The 20,464-nt window shown below is 45.5% G+C and overlaps 1 protein-coding gene across 1 annotated transcript; it reads left to right on the plus strand.

Moving 5' to 3' along the window:
• Positions 1-835: 835 nt before the first annotated feature.
• LSM11 (LSM11, U7 small nuclear RNA associated) lies at positions 836-16,922 on the plus strand. Its single transcript, XM_075068203.1, has 5 exons — positions 836-878; positions 4,581-4,720; positions 6,020-6,103; positions 7,506-15,664; positions 15,750-16,922. Exons 1-4 carry the CDS (start codon positions 872-874, stop codon positions 7,905-7,907), a joined length of 633 nt encoding a protein of 210 aa, XP_074924304.1. The 5' UTR covers positions 836-871; the 3' UTR covers positions 7,908-15,664; positions 15,750-16,922.
• The last annotated feature ends 3,542 nt before the right edge of the window (positions 16,923-20,464 follow it).

The following is a 20,464-nucleotide window of genomic DNA, read 5'->3' on the forward strand; positions in this document are numbered from 1 at the left end:
AGCACTGAGGCACGAGCAGGCAACGTATTGCCAGCCGCCTGACTCCGGCCATGTGCGCTACGTGTCCTCCAGCTGGGGCGACCACACAGCAAAAACGGGGTGGGGGGTAACAGGCGCCTATATACGAATAAGGCTCAACTATCGGGACACGTGGTCACCCTCCTGCAGCCGGGCGCGCTCCGCTCCCATCCCATCCCATCCCAGCGCGGCGCGGTGCGGTGCGGTGCGGTGCGGCCGGACCCTGCTCAGCTCGGGGGCGGTGCCGGGCTGCGGGGCGGGGGCCCCTAGGGGGGGGGCTCACGGAGGGGCCGCGGGCGGCCCCCCGAGCCCGCCCCCCGGCCGGGCCCGCGGGCCCCCCGGGCCCCCCGGCCCGCGGGCCGCGGCGCGGCGGGCGCGGCGGCCCCGGGGCCCCGCCGCCCAGCCGGCGCGGCGGCGGGCCGCCCCCCCGGGCGGCCGGCCCGGCCCCCCCGGACCGCGCGCCCGCGCGGCGCGGCCGGGCCGCGCCGGGCGCGCCCCAGCGCGCGCGGGCCGCCGGGCGGACGGCGCGGCCCCGCCGCCGGGGCCCGGACCCGCTCGGCGGCGGCGCCGTACCCGGCCCCGCGCGCCGGCCGGAGCCGCTTGCCGCCGGCCCGCCCGCCCCCCCCGCCCGGGGCCGCGCCCGCCGGGGCTTCCAGCCGGGGCGGGGCCGCGGCGCCGCCGCCCCCGGCGGGGCGCCCGCGCCCGGGGGGAGGCGCGCGCCCCGCGCGCGGGCGGCGCGGGGCCACGCCCGCCTCATGGCCACCGGCCGGCGGCCCCCGGGGCGCCGGGCCGGGCCGGGCCCGCGGCGCCGCGGGCTGGGCCCCGCCGGGCCCTGCCGCACGTCCTCACTCAGATGCCGCGTAAGGGCGGGCTGGGCTGCTGTGACGATGGGTCTTGGGTGGAGGGTATTGGGGACTGGCTGTGGGGGGAGGGGAAGGGTTATTTGGGGTTGTTGGTTGTGGGGGGAGCCAGTGCTGGCTCTGAGGGGATGGGGAGCCAGGGGGGGCATGGGGGTGCTGGCTTGAGGGGATGGGGGAGCAGGGGGGAGGGATGGGGGTGCTGGCTCTGAGGGATGGGGGAGCAGTGGGGAAGGGATGGGGTGCTGGCTCTGAGGGATGGGGGAAGCCAGTGGGGTGGGGGGAAGGGATGGGGGTGCTGGCTCTGAGGGATGGGGAAGCAGTGGGGGGTGGGGGGAAAGGGATGGGTGGCTGGCTCTGGGAGGGGAAGCGGGAGCAGTGGGGTGGGGGGAAGGAGGATGGGGTGGCTGGTTCTGAGGGGTGGGGGAGCAGGGGGGGAAAGGGATGAGTGCTGGCTCTGAGGGGATGGGAGCAGTGGGGTGGGGAGCGGGATGGGGGTGCTTTGGCTCTGAAGGGGATTGGGGAGTAGGGGGGAAAGGGATGGGGGTGTGGCTCTGAGGGGATGGGGAACAGGGGGAAGGGATGGAGGTGCTGGCTCTGAGGGGATGGGGCAGTGGGGTGGGGGAAGGATGGGTGCTGGCTCTGAAGGGGATGGGGGAGCAGTGGGGTGGGGGAAGGGGATGGGGTGCCTGGCTCTGATGGGTGGGGGAGCATGGCGTGGGGGAAGGGATGGGGTGCTGGCTCCTGATGGGATGGGGAGCAGTGGGGGAAGGGATGGGTGCTGGCTCTGATGGGATGGGGGAGGACAGTGGGTGGGGAAGGGATGGGGGTGCTGGCTTCTGAGGGGATGGGGGAGCAAGTGGGAGGAAGGGATGGGGTGCTAGTCTGAGGGATGGGGAGCATGGGGGGAAGGGATGGGGGTGCTGGCTCTGAGGGGATGGGGGAGCAGTGGGGGAAGGGATGGGGTGCTGGCTCTGAAGGGATGGGGGAGCAGTGGGGTGGGGGAAGGGATGGGGAAGCAGTAGGGGAAGGGATGGGGGTGCTGGCTGTGGAGGGGGGTGAGGAGGAATTGTGAGGTATTGGATGGTGTGGAGGAAAGGTTTGTGGGTATTGGCTGGGATAAGGGCTGTGGGGATTGTAGCCTGGGAATGCTGGTGTGATTGGGTGGGGGGATGTGGATATTGCTTGGGGTAGCAGGACAGGGTAAGGCAGTGGGGTGGTGGTGAATGGGGTGTGGAGAGAAGGGACTGGGGGGGGATACTGGGTGGAGGGATGAGGGGAAGGCATATGCAGATAATGGTTGGGGGCATTGGATAGGGCAGGATGTGATGGACAGAGAATGGCTGGGGTGGATAGTGAGGTGGATATGGGAATGGAGGGATGGGGTGAGGAGAAGGTGTGAAGTGTTGGATGGGGTAGGGGACTGTGGGGTGATACTGGCTGGGTGAGGGGCAGTTGGGGGAAGGTTGAGGGGTTATGACGTGTGAGGGGAAGGTAAGTTGGGGAGATACAGACTGGGATGGGGAAGCAATGAGGAGGAGCTGTGGGGGATTGGATAGGGAAGGGGATCTGGGGGCCTACTGGCAGGGGTAGGGAAATAGGTTGGAGAGGCAGGGAATTGGTTGGGGGGCAAAGGAACATGCTGGGGTACTGGAGAGCTTTGAGTATTGAGTGGGGCAGCAACTGGGGAACTGGGTGGCGGAACTGACTAGGTAAGATTCAAGTGCGGAGTTTGCTAGGGAGGGGAAGCTGGTGAAGTTTGGGGGTGGGGAACTGGTTGGTGATTGGATGCTGTGGGGAAACTTGGACAAGTTGCTTGATATGGAAAACCGCATAATTCAAACACATTGCTAACTAAAAGGTCTCTGCACTCTCATTACTTTCTCCCCTTTGATTTTAAGGTAACTAATTTGTGAAAAGCAGCTGCTGTGCCTTTGAAAAATACTACTTGTATGCCAGGCGTCAGATTTCATCCTGTGCAGCTAGTTGTTAAATTATAACTACAGCATGTGTTTGTTACACACTGCTATATCTTGGTCAGTAACTGTACATTCCAGGGGCATAAATACAGTGCTGAGGTGCCTAGTGACATGATGATAGAACTATAGATCAAAGCTAGAGGGAGCTATGATATGATCAGATTCATGAACTATAATTATTGTTGTTCAGAAGCTTTTTTTATAAATTTACACATGCAGTCAGGGTAACAGCATTGTAGTTTCACCTGTACCAAAACCCAAATCACATGCCTATCAAATGAAGTGTAAGTTCAGGTGTGTGCATTTAACTTAAATTGTACATGTTAGACTAAAATGTTCCCAATATTGGGATCAGGTTTTATAAGAAGCTACATGATTGGGTACATTTCCTAAGTAGTATTGTTATTAATAAATATGCAGTCTTGTGAGGTTTTAAGTTGTGCAGTTTCCCTCTGAATGTTAATGGAAATTGCATGGCTACATCTTGACAGCTGTAATTCACCATTGGTACAGCTTCACCCACAGTAGTGCAGGTGACAGCTGTATGTAGACTGTTGTATTGTCATGGAGCTGCACCCCCAGTGAATTACTGTGCCATTGTGTAGACAAACTGCATGTTAGGTATGTTACATGGTTTCCCCTGACTCTGCTCCCTCCCTAATGGCTGTTCACTAAGACTAAAACAAGTGCTGTTCTGCAGTTGAACAAATTCTCATTTGGGGCTGGAGTTTAGTCTTTTCTCTTCTACCTCAAGGAATTAAGTAAACCTTTGTTAGACAAATACTGTGCAGCATGGTCTACTCAAGTAACCCACTGTGAAATACACTGAGGGATGTATGGTGCTGGGGAGAGTACTGCATTAGTGGTTGCTAGCCACTAAGTCTCAGCTGAACCAAGAAGCTCTTAGTAAATTACACACTGATTCAACTTAGTCAAAGATCTTCTCATGATCCATTGTTTCAAAGTTTCCTTGTAAAGAGAAGCAGTACTCTCATAAGATGGCTACCTTCTTGGGACTCACATCATCATTACACTTGTTTCTACATGGAACGTGTACCCCGAGCATTCTAGGCAGGGATGGGGTTCTTGTCCTATGCATTGTTCCTTGTAAACTCCTTTTATCTGAGCATTCAGATTAAGTGGGTGTTTTTCAAATGTAGCAAAATTGTTTCCTGTCCTCACTATGGGCTAGTCTACACTGGCAATATTAAAGCACTGCCGTGGGAGCACTTTAACGTGGCTTGTGTAGTCGTGGCACAGCACTGGGAGAGAGCTCTCTCAGTGCTCTAAAAAAAACCACCTCCATGAGAGATGTAGTTCCCAGCACTGTCTGGCAGTGCCCTGTCTACACTAGCGTTTTACAGCGCTGAAATTTGCTGTGCTTGGGGGGGGGGGGGGGGGTTTTTTCACACTCCTGAGCAGAGAAAGTTACAGCCCTGTCAAGTGCCAGTGTAGACAAGCCCATAGTCAGGCCATTTTGACTCATTTGTGTTCATTGAGACCGTCATATACCACAATCTGTTATCCCACTGTAAGTAGAGGTCTGCTCCACTGGGAATTATAGTTGGCTTAATGCAATACATTGTAACAATTCTGGATTTCCATTTTGTTTTGTTATAAAATAGTATCCTCCAAGCAGGTTCTCTTGTACTACTAGAAAGAATGGAGTATTTTTTGTTGTGTATAAAATATACACTTTACTGATGGTGTTTCATATCTGTTCTAGTTCATGAAGGCAGCCCTCTTGGTGAGCTACATCGTTGTGTCAGAGATGGTGTAAAAGTCAATGTCCACATCCGAACTTTCAAGGGGCTGCGTGGAGTCTGCACAGGGTTTCTGGTTGCATTCGACAAATTCTGGAATATGGTAATTTATTGTACTACTCCTTAACTTACAACCTCTGCACTGGAAACGCCTAAACACCCACTGGGAGAGGGACTAAACTGGCAAACTTGGAGGAGGTGCGAGTGTAGTATCGTCAATCATGAACCCATTTTGCCCTTGTGCTGAATGCTAGGATGTATTTCACAATTTCCAGAGTTTCTGTAACCAAACACAGGGAGTAGAATATAAGGGATAGCAGACATTTCTAAAGTCGTCTCTGCAAGATCTAGGCATGGTGTGTTAGAAACTACTCCTCTGTCTTTCCTCAAAACAATTTTTCTTGCTCTTTTTGCCCCCCTGATTATTTTCCTTACCTTGACCTTCTGAACCTCTCATTGTTTTTGTTTTTTCTTCAGGAGACTGTTTTTCTTTCATTTGAGGTCACTCCTTAAACTGCTGTCTTTTCCACATGTTAAGTTCTTCTTCCACATATTCCATGGAGCTGGGGTAGTGCTTCATGCAGTCCCTCTGTCTCTCCTTAAGGCAAGAGTCCCCCAGTTCTCCTCTTGGAACTGTTTGTATCTTAGGTCAGCTGTAGGGCCTTAGCCACTTCTCCTTCAGCTGGGCCCTCTTCCCCAGTTAGTTCTCAGGGTCAAAGAGTTCAGCAAGCAGGTCTACTCCTGCTATGAGGGAAGAGGCAGCATATATGCATGTCTGCTTCTTAAAGCTCATCTCAGTTGGCTGGGAGAAAAGGGAGCCTTGATTTGTCCATCTCCTTGTTCCAGGTCCTTAAAGAAACAGTAATGGGTTTTCCTCCCAAACACTACCTATTCCTGTGACCACTTCCTCTCTACCAAAATCTCTTACAACTTTGTTATATCAGACCCCTCAAAATCTTAAAGGGCCACACCAGGTGATGGAGAATGAGCTGACCCCAAGACCCCATTTCCTTAAAGGGGACAGACTACCATGTTTCAGTGCTACAAAAGCTGAGCAAGGCAAGACTGTGAGAGGGGAGATTGGATGGAGGGAAGGCAGCCATCAAAGGGTTTTGAGCCCTGAAGGAGAAGAAGGTTGGAAAAAATCAGTGTTATCTTGGGATAGAAAACAAAACTGTGTGTGTGAGGATGATGGGGAGGATGTGGGAGTAATGTAGAAGCAGCTGCTGAGCACTACAGGTCCTCTGTTTTTATACCTAAAGAAACAGATTCCTATGTAGTGCTTGTTCCTAGATTGTCCTTGAGACAAGACGCTTTTTTTGATGGCTTTATAAGGTACAATACAAAGCTGTCAGAGTGTTTAGAACTATCTTGAACTTTTTTGCTTTCTGTCTTCTTCCAGGCCTTGACAGATGTAGATGAGACATACAGAAAGCCTGTACTGGGCAAAGCGTTCTACAGTGAACCTCAGCTGACTCTTACCAGGGTAAATAGCTTTCTAATAGCTTAACAACTGACTTTCTATGCCTTATTTTTGTAGTCGTTAAAAAGGTAGCATTTCCATCTGAAATTGTAGTAACTTTTACAGGTAACCCTAGAAGATTACTAAACTGAAAGAGTTCAGAGCAAAAATTCCCCTCCCATACACTTTTATTAGTCCTGTTTATTTTGTCCATTTGACAACACTTTGTCTATAGTCAGTTTCACTGTTAATCTGTTAGTCATTTTAATGTCAGTCTGTTGAATATCATGAAGCTGTCCCTCTCATGTCCTGTGCTGGAGCTCACATGCTTGCTGTTTTCCCAGGCACCATGAGAGGGCATTTACCAGTTACAGCAAAGCTGAAACTGAGGAGGCAATAGACAGACAGACACACATGAACAGCAAGGAAGAGGGTGAGGGGGGATGGGAGATGCATGTTTAATGTTGTTGCTTTGGGCCTGCTCAAAAGACCTTTCTAAATCTCAGCAGAGGAGCTGAGAAATCCTTGAACAAATTTATTATAAGGAATTTGTTTTTAAATTGGGGACGTACTATTTAAATCTGTCTGGATAGATTCCCCTTCTCTCTCTCCTCCCCCTCCCTGCTTTTTTTAAATCTATCTGTTAAATATTCAAGGTGCCAGTGTTCTGCTTAAGCCCATTCATACTGGGGTGGCTTTCCATTAAGAAACCCTGTGGTTGGACATGCCAAGCAATCCAGTGTCTGTTTCACATGTCAGCATTACACATAATGCCAGCATAATAATTTCTTTTCCAACTTCAGCACCTTTACATTTTCAGAGTAATTAACTCATTATTTATCAGTTCTGCTATCCTAGGCATTTTTATGAATAGCAACTTGGTTTTGGCCGCTCACCTCCCGAAACGGCTCTCTTCTGGGGCTCCTTTAATGAGACAATGGGGCACCAAGGATCTATTTTTCTCCCTGAATAAAGTCCTGACATAGCTGTGATGTGAAACTTCGATGTTTGTCTCCTGGCTGAGGCAGAGAGGATAGGGATTCTTTTAGAACTGATTGTTTTGGGGGTAGAGGGTGGTTTAGAGGTCATTGAACAACATGCTGACTCCTGTCTTTCCTGCCATACTGTTGGGTACTGCCTCCACGGCAGTATTGCCCCTGCAAACTAAACTCCCTATTAGTCATGAGATGCTAAAGGCACTCTTGCATAGTCAGTCTGGCAGATCTGTATGCGTGAGACACCCATTCACGTTGCTTCTTGGTCTAACTCTGGCAAAAATCTAATATTGGTTGATGATAAAATACTCCCCAATCATCATGTGTCCTGGCTGCTGTTTCTGGGCCAGGTGCTCAGTGCTTCATTTAGGAGGGGAGAATGAAAACCTCTGTTTATGAATGTGATTGTTTACCTGAATGTTCCCTTGCAGCTGTTTGACAGACTCAAACTGCAGGAGTCCTTGATAAAGAAGGGAGCTGACTCAAGGACTGCAACAGAGGAGCCAGCCCTGACAAATGAATCAAAGACCCTTGGACGGAAAGCTGGGTCGGGATGGGGGAGAGCAGAGGACGAGTGTGGGATGCAGAAATTTTTGGGTGGAGCTGGAGAAAAGACAACAAATGACAACTTGCATCTGGCAGTCAGGAATAAGGCTGACCTGCCGAGCAGGACTCCCCAGACAGAGGGCACTAGTGCAGGGGGTGCTAATGCAAAAGGCCAGCCATGGAAAAAGCGGAGGCCCAAAGTGGATTATCAGCAGGTGTTTACACGTCATATAAACCAGATATTTATCCGAGGAGAGAATGTCTTGCTTGTTCATTTAGCACATTGACTTGGCTGAGCCTTAATCAGTATATTTAATGCACAGCATGAATTGCAGCTACAGCTCTGGGCTACTTAGTTATGATACCATGGTACTTCACAACAATGGTGTTTCCCTTCCTTCAGCCATAACAGGACAAGGGAAATAGTTGCAAGTTTGTTGGAGGCTGCTGCATCTTGAGCCAGCTGCCAGATCAGCCTCGCTAGACCTCTTCCATTCAAGGGGTTGAAGGCAAGTTCAGCAAGAGTTTGCTTCTGCAAGATGAGGAAATGAGAAGAATCCTCAAGGCAGGACAAGAGGCTTCTTAACAGGATAAATTAAGAGGGTTGAGGAGTGACATCAGTGTGCTTGGTTATGGAACAAAATAGTCACCCCACATTTAAAGACCCTGTGACTCAGCATACAAGTCTAAAATGAGTGACCACTGCTAAATACGCTCTCATAATTGCAAGAGAAATTGGTTTCTAATGAAACCAACAACTTATGTAATATTAGTTAATAATAATTTAAAGTCTGGCAAAGAATAACTCTTGTATCTTAATGTATAAGGGAATTAACAGCCTATGCAAAAGAGGGACAACCACAATGGCATTAACCATTAGTGTCCTGCTGTGGCAGGCACAGCTCTGTAAATGCACCCCAATCCTGAGCTGCAGCACGCCTGCCTTTTGAACAAAGACTGAATGTTGAGGTGGTCTGATGTGTCTAAATAAGGAGGGGGTGGGGGAACCCTCTTTGTCAGGATTTGAACTTGTCTCCATTGGGATAGCTTGTGCTGTTACCCACCTGCCATGCTTTCTGCTTGCACCGCCAGCCAGCAGTCAAAGTAGTCAATCCAATAACTTTCTTACTGGGAATTTCTGTATGAAACACAAGAAATCATACTCCAGTCTTTTGTATTTCTTATCATCCATTTGCCACACAGTCTCACATTTCACCGTTATACTATGTACTTTTCTTGTCAAATTTGAAAAATAGCTTGCACTCAGCACAGTCGTACTGTATCGAAGCGCCTTTGAAGTTCCCTCTATTGAAATGTGAGATGCTGTCTCTCCAGCAGTTCTGATGGGAACACAAATCTTACTGATTCTTTCCAGATAGTATATCTATATGAATGTGCTCCCTCTAATTCCAGTTGAATTGAATTTCAGAGGTTTACTTAATGTTTCTATGAAACATAAAAATTAATTCCAAGCCCCAGCAAATCAGTGGTTTAATTTCAGTAGTGTTCCCTCTTTGTATCTAAATCACTGAAGAATAGCCTCAAACCACTGCAGTATATAAACTGTTCAACAGCTATTGGTCCCTTCTAGCCTTAGGCTCTAGGAATTTATCATTAGGTCATCTAGTCTGACCTCTTGGCATATGACACACAGATTGAATCTGTGACTGTCCTCTTCATTATTTACCACTCTCCCAAAGTGATTTGGATCGCTTGATAAACTGGGTTCAAGCAAACAAGCATTTACACTTAGCCATCTTAAAATGCATACATCTAGGAACAAAGAATATAAGTCATACAGGATAAGGAGACTATCCTGGGAAGCAGTGACATTGAAAAAGATTTTGGGGTCATGACGGATAATCACCTGAACGTGAGCTCCCAATGTGATGCTGTGGGCAAGAGAGTAATGCAATCGTGGGATGCATAAATGGGTATCTTTAGTAGGACTAGAGAGATTCTTTTTACCTCTGTACACCTCTACCTTGATATAAAAGTTTCACCTATAATACGGTAAGATTTTTTGGCTCCTGGGGACAGCGTTATATTGAACTTGCTTTGATCCACCAGAGTGTGCAGCCCTGCCCCCCCGGAGCACTGCTTTACTACATTATATCCAAATTCGTGTTATATCAGGTCACATTACATCGGGGTAGAGGTGTATTTGGCATTGGTGCAACTGCTGCTGGAATACTTTGTTTTCCAGTGCCAACAATTCAAGAAGGATGCTGATAAATTGGAGAGAGTTCAGAAAAGAGCCACGAGAATGATTAAAGATTAGAAAACCTGCCTTCTAGTGATAGACTCCAAGAGCTTGATCTATTTAGCTTAACAAAGAGAAGGTTAAGAAGTGACTTGATTACAGTCTTAGTAACATATTTAATAATGGGCTTTTCAGTTTATCAGAATGAGGTACAACATGATCCAATGGCTGGAAGTTGAAGCTAGACAAATTCAGATTGGAAATAAGGTTTAAATTTTTAACAGTGAGAGTAATTAACCACTGGAACAATTTATCATGGTTTGTGGTGGATTCCCTATCATTAACCATTTTAAAATCAAGAATAGGTGTCCTTCTAGAGCAGATCTTTAGCCATTATTTTGAGGCAGTTCTCTGGTCTGTGTTCTACAGGAGGTCAGACTAGATGACCACAATGGTACCTTCTGGCTTTGGAATTTATATCCATAGGCTATTACATTTCTCCTGTATTGATCTCTTATCTGATGCTGCATAGCAACTCCCCCACTAAAAATGAGGATTAAGACCATCCAGCATTCTGATGCGAGAACAACTTAATGCTTTATAACCTGAGTCATAATGCAATAAAGTGTCAGTCCTAGAATTTACTGGTTATATAAAACCTTAGGAGTAGAATTTTGCTGTTAAGTGATGTATAAATTATTTATAATTAGGAATACATCTGATACACAGGAGTTTCTGGACATTCAAAACAGCCTTTTGTCTGGGGGGTTGTTTGAAACTTCTATAAACATTTCAAATAAAGCATCTATGGGGACTTGGATGACTGATGGGATAAGTCTCTGAGTTGCCAGTTCAAATCCAGTCTGCGATAATAAGGACTGAAAATGAAATGGAATTAATCACTGTCACTGAAGACTGTAGTGGGAATAAAACAAATTTAATAAGATTCTGAAAACTTGCTATGAAAAAAGTGAATTACTGTAACTTCTTATAATTAAGGATAGCTTTGTTACCAAACCACTGCCTAATCTCAGACTTTGGCCACTGAAAAGGCTTCTCTGGTCATAGGCTCTGTCCATCCCTCTTTTGAGCTATTTTCCCTAGTTTTAAAAAGCCTTCTATTGATTTCTTCCTTCTCCCTGCGGTCCTTTCTAAAATCTTGGAGCCGAAATCTTAATTTTATATATGCCCGTAATTCACTCAGCCTTTCCAGTTTGGCTTTCTATCAGATCACTTTATTGTTGCTTGAGGTTGCAGCCAAAGATTTTACTTCTGTTCTTGACTTCTCAACATCTTCTATCACTGAGAGTCACTGACTTCTTTTTTTCATTGCCTCACTTGTTTTTCTGACTGTAATCCAGTGATTTTCTTCTCTCATTTTGTTATTTAGGGTATTGTGGGATGACCATTTCTCTGTCCCAGCCAATGGGCTCTGTTCTTGGTCCCCTCGCTGGGTGTGATTATCTCTGTTCAGGCCCAATCATAGGGTAACATTTAGTTGTTCTTTCCTTTCCTTTTTCTCATATACCCATAATTCTTGCTTGATTTCATTTCCACTTAGACTAAAGCCACTTGCCTTATATGACCAAGATGAATGTTTTCTCTTCATCTCCATGCTTACTTGTTGTTGATAATACTCCCATCAATCTGGTTGCTGCTGCTTCTATGAGTCTTGATGTTATCTTCAACTAACAACTTTTTTCCACCCTTTTCTCTTGTTAAACCTTGCAGATATCACCTTCTAAACATCTCTCTGTAGGCTTCCTATTTACATTACAGTAAATCCTGATCCTTGAGCTGCTTGTTTTGTGCCTTGCTTTTCCAAAATCTTCTCTTCAGCCACCTCAGTTGACTAACCACCCAACACATGTACTTTTTTGCTCTTTCACCATTCATGTTACTCCTGCTTTCATTTCAATGTCTTGCTGTCCATCTGTGCTGTCAATTTAAAAATTCTTTCTTACAGTACAGTGCTTGATCTGGTCCTTCTTCCTTTTATTGCCTCTTTCATATCTCCACATATTTCTAAATAGTCCTCTTCTTTATATAGCCCTAGAGCTGGTGCTTTCTTCCCCTCCCCCACCTTTTTCTGATATTCTGTGATTTTTAAAATCCATCTGCAAAATTGTTTATTATGAACTTTGTCTCTTTGTGAGTGGAAGGTATTGTCACTCAGCCACAAACAAGTCAATAGTGATCCTGTGTTTCTTTTATGCATATGCAGTACTTTGGATAAAAGTTACTATACAAGGGCTTGTCTACTTGGGCAGTCATTCTGGAATAGCTATTCCTAATTAACTCCATGTGTGGACATGGTTAATCTGAACTTAAAATACTAACTGGAATAGATAATATGCTCTAAATTCATACTCTTCCTTATTCTGGTAACTTTTATATGTCAACAAGCCCTGAATAAAAATCTGTGATCTTCTGGAATGAATTCTTCTACATCATCTAAATCTTCATTAATATTTGCAAAACAGTGTTTAAAAATAGTTTGTTTGTTTATATTTTTTTATTTGATTTTTTTTTTTCCCCCTCCTGGGTTGTTTTTGCCTAAAAAAAAGGGTCTTTGTTTCATACATATACTGTTTGCTCCTACTATGCATTTGCCACAGTTAACTGTGGTGTCACAAATAAGATAACTTCAGGTGAAGAACAAACATCAGGAGCAGACGGGGAAACAAAGAACTACATGGACAGAATATCTGTGGTACACTGGAAAGGGATGGACATGCTGCTTGCGTTCTGTCTAGCCTTGTTTTATTGTTCTGCAAGATGGTTGGATAACAATCATTCATTCACAAGGTATGTGTTTTGATGTGCCAAATTTTATTACATGAAACAAAGTGCTCGAAACTGCCTTTGACGAAGGGTCATGAAACCCTGGTAAATATTAGAAATGGTTCTAAAAAATACTAAGAAAATACAGAATCTGTGGAATCATTTGATGTTAGCTGTTACAATGTGAAAGGTCCTTGAATCAAACTGTGCTTTCACACTATCAAATATGCTGTAGTCTCTTTATTGCCAACCCACTACAATGGAAAAAAAATCTATTACTACTTTACTTTTTTAAAGAAGTGATCTTTAAATCAGAGCCTTATCCCCACTGGGATCAGAACTGTGTCAGTTAGTTATATTGATGCATGGAAGCTGCTAAGGAGAGTTATAGCATATTTGGCTCAAGTGTTTTAAGTATAGGTGAAGGTGCTGTGCTTCTGGTTCTCTTTGTGGACAGGAACGGTTTCCACCATTTTCCTGCCATGATATCAGCTGTCGCTTAAATGTGGCTCTTGCATTAGAATAAATGGATCCAAAGAAATGGAACCAGCTTTAATAGAAAGTGTAAAATGTTTGTTCCTGTTCTAAACTGATTTGCCTATCTGTAGGTGGCTGACTAAAGGTTTTCATTATCTCCTGCCAGGTATTTTTTACAGGGTGTCTAATCTATTCATTCTCCTTCATGATCATGTTCAATAGTTCTAGGTATGGGTTTCCCTTGTGCAGGTTTTGGAGTTAGGTTTTGACAGTCAGCAGACATTGGGCACCAGACAGACACAGGCTGCTGCTGTTGGATCTTCTACCCCCTTCTTACAGAGGAATTGGGCAAAACTTCTTAACTGCATCTTTGGGCAGAACCCTTAGTTGGGATTGCTCAGTGAACTGCAGGGTGTTTTGTTTTTCCCCCCTCCCACCGAGAAATGTCCTAGTTTGTTAGAAAAGAGCTGTACATCACGTTTCCTGCATACTTTCCAGGGTCAACCCTACCATGGAGAGACTGTCTCCAAAAATAAACTCAAATGAAAGAGAGACCTGAAATCAGTGCTACATGAAGTGTTTTTAGCCACCAAACTGAGCTTCATTTCATGTTTGGGCTCCCTGAGATTTGCCTCTGAGTCCTTGGCATACATTGCAGTTGCTAAGAGACCGCTATGGTAACTTATGATCCTGAGAAGGAGAGGGCTAAGCCAAACATCTAGCATTCTCAGAATGTGCAGGTGGAAAATTCTTTAGGAAACTACTGGGGAACTATAACTGAAATAAGAAATATTTCCTTTCTGTAGCCAGTAGAAAAGAGACTTCAGACCATCCTACCAAAGGGAAATACTCCCTTCAAGGCTTCAGTTCTTCTCAGATTTCTAGGGCTTGATGGCAGCTATTGTAGAGAAGTCTAGAAGCAAAGCCAGTTCCACAAGTAAGCAAACAAAAATCCCACCTGACTCTCTGCTCCACTTGCCCACGGACCAGAGCCCTCATTCAGTTTGCAGAATCTACACCTTCACATCAGACAGATGAGTTCTAGCTAGAGCCTGGCTTAAACCTACCTCCTGTCACTATCCTACAGATGAGCAGTTGACTAATCTTGCATCAGAAGATTCTTGAAAGGAGCAGCACAGCTGCTTAATCTTCAGAGATCCACCAAGTAGCATTGTGGAGGCTTAACTTGGTATTTTGAGGCCTGCAAAAAGGTGGTAGATTCTAAGACCTGTGCAGCCATCATCCTTTTATCAGGTGCTCTGCAGAAAGTGCTGTGTAATTATTGCGGAGTCACTCTGAGGTCAGATCAGGTGTGACCAATTAACTCCAGTGTAGAAGCATGTGGCTCTGGAGTGCCTCACTTGAAGGCAGAGGGAAGCAGGGACAGAAGCACTGCAGGGAAATCTTCAAACTGCCAAACTCAAGGAAACTCACTTAAGGTTAGGTGCACGTTCCTTTTTGTTACCAAAAATGTCAAACCGGGGGGGGAGGGAGGTTTAAGTCTGGGCTTTAGGGAACATGTGTGTATGCTCTGTTCAGAACAGTTAGTTAGTTACAATGCCATAATGAAAATGGCACTCAAACTGCTTCAGCCACTATCTTTGTCTTGCCATCAAAGTAACATTTCATCAGCGTGACATTCTGTCTATGAAGCTAGTGCTGTGCGTTGCATGCCTACAAAATTGTCTTAAGATTAGACCATCCTTGAAGTAAATACTTCTTCATAGGTCACAAGATTGCATTTGTTTCCTTCTGTCCTAACTCTGTACCTTAAGAGGAAAATAGCATCAGCTGGATGTAAGGAAAATTAATTCATTCCAAGTAAATTTCAAAAGTGCCTTCAGAAAGTCCACAGCTGTCTGTGCCATATATCGCTATTGGGGAAAAAGGTCCTTTGAATCATCAGTTGTCTTATGGCTGAAATTATGTGGTGAAGAAATTTATCATTCTAAGCACCCTTTCTTTCTGTAATCTATTATTGTCCATCATACCCGAGCCACATCAGCATTCTGGGCAGGAAAATCTCAGGCCAACTATGAAAAAATTGGCAAGGGAGGAAACTGGTCCTCCAGCCATATGGACACTGCACAATTAATGCACAGACTGCAGTGACGGATGCTGCTTTTGTTGGACAGGTACTGCATGCAGTAATATGCTCTCCACCCACACCCCAAATTCCGTCCTGTACATCTAGATCTGCTGCTTCCCTTAGCGCATCCTTTGGATTTCACCACTATTAAAATTCCATACTAAGAAATGGTAAAGCCAGATATGAGTACAGCAGAGAGAGACTTCCCTACCTGACATGTTTTTCTTCCCTTCACCTCCTCAGATTTTAATGTAATTTGGCCAACATTGGGTGGTTTATGCTCTGCAGACACAGTGGGAAATGTTAAGGGAAAGCATTCTCAACTACAAGACTTCCATGACATTAGTTCTCTGCATATTTTATAGCACATGAAACACGTGCTCTGGCAGTGATTCTAGGGGACACAGCCAAGCCCTATTTCTGCTAACTGACATGTTTGATTCTGCCTCCAAAATTTTGCAGAGGAAACCCATTGGAAAAAGAAAAATCAGGTAAGCAAATTTGTCTTTTTTTTTTTTTTTTTTTTTTTTTGCACTAGATAGACTGGTGTCTTGGTGATTCTTGTTTATTTCTTAGCGATGGAGGAGAAAGGACTACTTCAGTGGGGGAATATCAGAGATGGCTTGTCTCATGATGTTTACAGGCCCCTTTAGATGTCATTGTAAATGCTCTTGCTCTCAGCTGACAGAACTGAAAGCCTGTCAAGGAAGGAGAAATGGCTTCTGATGTTCCCGGATAGCTACTTTATTAGCTTCTAGCTTCCTAGCATACAGTAGGATGACATAGCTGAAGAAAATTAGTACACCTGAGACTGTCAGCCTTGTATTCATTGAAAATGAAAAGTAGTTTGATCAGTTTGTGTAAAAACATATCCATCCTTCTTTCCTCTCAAAAGATTGGAGCTCTCCCTCAGGAAAGAAATGAAAACTGCTTCTGCTCTTTTAGCAATTGCTTCTGATTTTCCCTGCTTCAGAGCAAAGTGCAGCTGTATCATTGTATCTTCTACTTGATAGATCACTTGAAGTTTAGAAACTGAGAGAAATGTTCCACTTATTTAACACCTAAAATGGACATTTTTAGGGGAGTTGACAGGCTGACCTTGGTTCTGCTAGTGCTTGTATCCAGTGTAGCTGAATGGCTTGGGACTTGCTTATCAGCTACCACAGTGTTAAGCTATATACGTGAAGAACAGCATGATCTAATGGATTGAATTCAAGCCTAAGAGTTAAGAGCTGCCTAGTTCTAATCCTACTGCTGTTACTAACCTGCTGCATGGCTGTGGCAAGTTTACTTTCACTCTCTCACTTTCCACATCTGCTTATCTCACAGGTATGCGCTGTATAAATGCCAAGTATTCTTAAAGCCATAATACAACAGGGGAAGCAGATATACAGGTCACTTGTTCTCTTCAGCCACTAGAAGGTGCTTGACCTTTTAGCCTTGTGTCGTGGCACACTAGAGATGTTCAGCTATCGGCTGTAACACTTCAGTCTTGAAATTACTCGTGTCTACAAGGCTACACATGGAGTGACTGCAGATTTTTATTTCACAACCAGAATACCAGGCTCTGGTAAAATGGTTATAAACAAGTGTATAACTTGCTCATAATTATCTTTCTCGGTCTTCCTAAACATTTAGTTTCTAGGAGGGAATTGTTGCTATGAATCTGACAAGGAATTTGCTCTCCAGATACAAATATTTGTATAAAAATGCTGAAATTGCAAAGCAATAAATGTCTGCGTAACACTGGTCGTTCCAAGGGGATTTTTTTTTTTATGTTCTGTTAATTTATGTATCAAGTGGCTCCTACCCTAGTGGCTAGAGCAAAAGACTGGTGGTAGAGACCACTTGCACATAGACAGCTGGCAGTTTGGGGGGAGGGTGATGTAAAAAAATAGGGATTGCATCAATAAATAGACTGTTCCAAACTAGTTCATCTCATTTGAATAAAAGTGGACCAATTTAGGTGTGGTACAGGGTACTCACTAAAGTGATATTCAGCAGCTATTTTATTATTTAATTCTAGCTCATAACCACCCCCCCCCCCCAAATAAAAAAGTTGTTTATGCCCAGGCCCCTGGATTCACTTCCCAGCAGGGTAGGTGACCTGTACGATATTGGGCAAGATGTCTAACCTGTCTGTCCCAGTTACCCGTCTGTGCAATAGGGATAATGCCTGCACACCTCTAAGAGATGCTGAGAATTAATGTTTGTAAAGCAGTCGGAGACCCTTGAATGGGAGCTGCTCACTATCTGAGGTAGTATTATTGGAGTGGTACCTAGTGATGGACCAGGACCCTATGGTGCTAGGCACTGTGCAGACACAGCAAAAAGATGGGTCCTGCCCCCAAAGAGCCTCTTCAAGGGAAAGTCCACGTTCCACTTGGCCAGCCTCTGAAAATGAGGATTCCCATCCTATGACACTTGTGGAAGAGATTGGGCAAGAATCCCTCATCTGTGCCAGTTTTCCCTGCCATCAGTCACCTTGCTTATAAGGCTCAAGACAGTAGGCAAGAGAGAGGTGAGGGATAGCTCGGTGGTTTGAGCATTGGCCTGTTAAACCCAGGGTTGGGAGCTCAGTCCTTGAGGGTGGCCATTTAGGGAACTGTGATTTAAAAAAAAAAAAATGGGAATTTGCCCTGCTTTGAGCAGGGGGTTGGACTAGATGACCTCCTGAGGTCCCTTCCAACCCTGATATTCTATGATATTGTTGAGCATGATCATGGTGTGCCATTTACCTAGCTAGGCCCTAATTTAGCAAAGTACTTAAGTACATGGCAGACTTTAAGGATGTAAGTACTGTACCTTGTGGCAGTTCTGTTTGCCATGTAAATCCTTTGTGGCTGGAGTAGCTTGGTGTGTTTGGGTAGCTGTGCTCTTAGGCTCTTTAATCCAGGCACATGTATAATTATTAAAAGCATTAATCTATTGTCATAATCCAGGTCCTGTTAAAAAAAGAAAAACAGAAAACCTAATAAAAAGACAATGAGTGACAGCACTAAGATGTATATAGGAAGTGGGAAGAGGGGCCTGGCCTGGGGTTACCAGTTATGACTCATTTACTTTCACTGGGAATCTAACCCATTACCCAACTCCAAAACACTTTTTTTTTTTTTTTGCTAGGAGTCAGCTCTTTCTTCCCTGTCCCTCTAACCTTTTCCTTGACTATAAATCATTTAATGAGCTGTCAACAACTGATTGTTGCCCCGTGGAGATAGGGCTAGCTTAGACTCCATCCAGATCCGCACAACACTTAAGTCAGGTGCCTAACTTAAAGCACAGGGGTAGTCTGCATTAACTTCAAATGCTTGAAGTGAAGCATGTGCTTAAATACCTTCCTGATTTGGGGCTTCAAAGAAGTTGCATTAGTTGTGCCCCCAAAGGGTTGGAAAGACAGGTGCTATACTGCTGCAAATACCTGATGTGAGCATCTCTCGCCTTGGTTTATCACTCCCAAGTGCACTTGAATTAAACTCACTTAATTCCTGTACTATTGTTAATGGAGAGGTGATGTGCATCTAATGCTAGTTAAGCAGCTCTTAGCCCAAACTCTTTAATTGCTTCAGATGAATAAAATGGGATCAGTGCTAGTTCAGATGGTAAAACTACAGCTTTTGAGACAGGATTACAGGTTCTTGCCCCAATGAGATGCTGCACAATGTCCCCAGAGCCCTATAAGTAGTGGCCTCTTGTTTTGTGGTGTTGCTCTGTTCCGATTTTTGGGAAGGAGTTGATATTGTAACAAGGAGAGAGGAAAAAAATGTTTGTTTGTTTGTTTACCACTTTGAGAACTAAAACCTACTTGTTGTGGAATTTCTGGAAAACAGGCCTCTTTGGGTTTTATGGGAACATTGCTTTGGTGCTTCACACTCACAGTTTTCTCAGCCCTTGAAGGAGCAGTTGACTCCCTAACAGACAGAGTACGAGTTAAGCAGATGGTGAAGTTTTGACCAGTCTCAATAAGTCACTTCCCCTCTGTTCAGGTTTTGCTTCCAGGATCTCTGTGATGACACAAGAATAAAAACCTTTCAGGCCTTCTTTGCAGCTCATGGTGGAGGAGCAGAACCCCAGTGTTAGTTTCTTTATCCCCTTTAAGGGCTTTTGGGAACTCCCTCAGAGCCTTTCCCTCCAGAGAAGAAAAATCACATTGCTTTAGGGCAGCTGAAGCCTGAAAAGTATTAACTCTCCAGTCTTCAGCAAACTGTTGTAAGCCTGCTCCACTTGGAGGTGTCTATGGAGAGCTAAAACCTAATTTTATAAATGTGGGAAGCGTGCCTTGCTGGAGGAAGGATTATTGTCTGCCAAGATGGGGACCTGGTAGATCTGGGCTCTGGAGCTTTACAACAGATTTTGTGCATTACCTTGGGCAGGTTACATGTACATTTGGGGCCTGGTTTTCAATGCTGAAAACCCTCTACTCCCAGTTGAAATCATTGAGAGTTGTGGGTGGGTGCTCAGAAGCTCTGGAAACCAGTCCTAAGTGGCTCAAGTTGGCAGCACCAAAACTGAGGCTTAGCAGCTACTCTTGGAAACACTGGGCTGTGATCTCTGCATGTCCATTTTTTATCTCTAAAACTGGGACAGTAACACTGCTGAACCTCTAAAGTGGCATGCTTAGGAGACTGATTGCTGTGAAGAGTCTGTTACTATGCTGATGAGCACCAGCAAAAAGCCTGTGCAAATAAATATATGGCCCAACCTTGAGCTGGTGTTCTAGGTTTTTCTCTCTTTGCCTTGCCTCATCCCATCATTAGAGACTGCCCTGCCAGGGGTGTAGGAAGAACTCTCCTGAAGCAGCACCAGGCAGTGTTAAGAAGCTCAGCAGTGAGCCTGGAGAAGAGGTCTAGAGAGAGATGCAGATACACAGTGAGCTGAGAAGAGGCTGGGGGAAGGGCTTAAGATATGTAGGAAGTGGGCCAGGTAGACAATCCTTGGCTGCTTATTAAAGGGGCCCTGGGCTGGAGCCCAGAAGAGAGCAAAGGCTGAGGTTCCCCAACCAGCCCACCAAGGAAGGTAGAACACAAAACCCCCTGATATTAGGGGTCAGGACTAGTGAGTCTGGAGTTGGGCTGAAGCCTCAACTCAAGGGTGGAGACAATTGTTTGTTGGACTACTAATTTACTGCAGAGGAGGTGAGATTATAAATTTCCCAGCTGGAGGGCCGAGTCAGAGTGGACGTCAGCAGCGGGTGCCAAAGCAGGAGCGCTTGACATGGTATGCCATGCCTAGTCACAAGGGGGCACCCTAGCTGGTGAGTGACACTGCTAACGGTGTTATCGGAAAAGCATACT

Source organism: Chelonoidis abingdonii, chromosome 7, assembly GCF_003597395.2.
Source record: "Chelonoidis abingdonii isolate Lonesome George chromosome 7, CheloAbing_2.0, whole genome shotgun sequence".
NCBI classification, from domain to species: domain Eukaryota; kingdom Metazoa; phylum Chordata; order Testudines; family Testudinidae; genus Chelonoidis; species Chelonoidis abingdonii.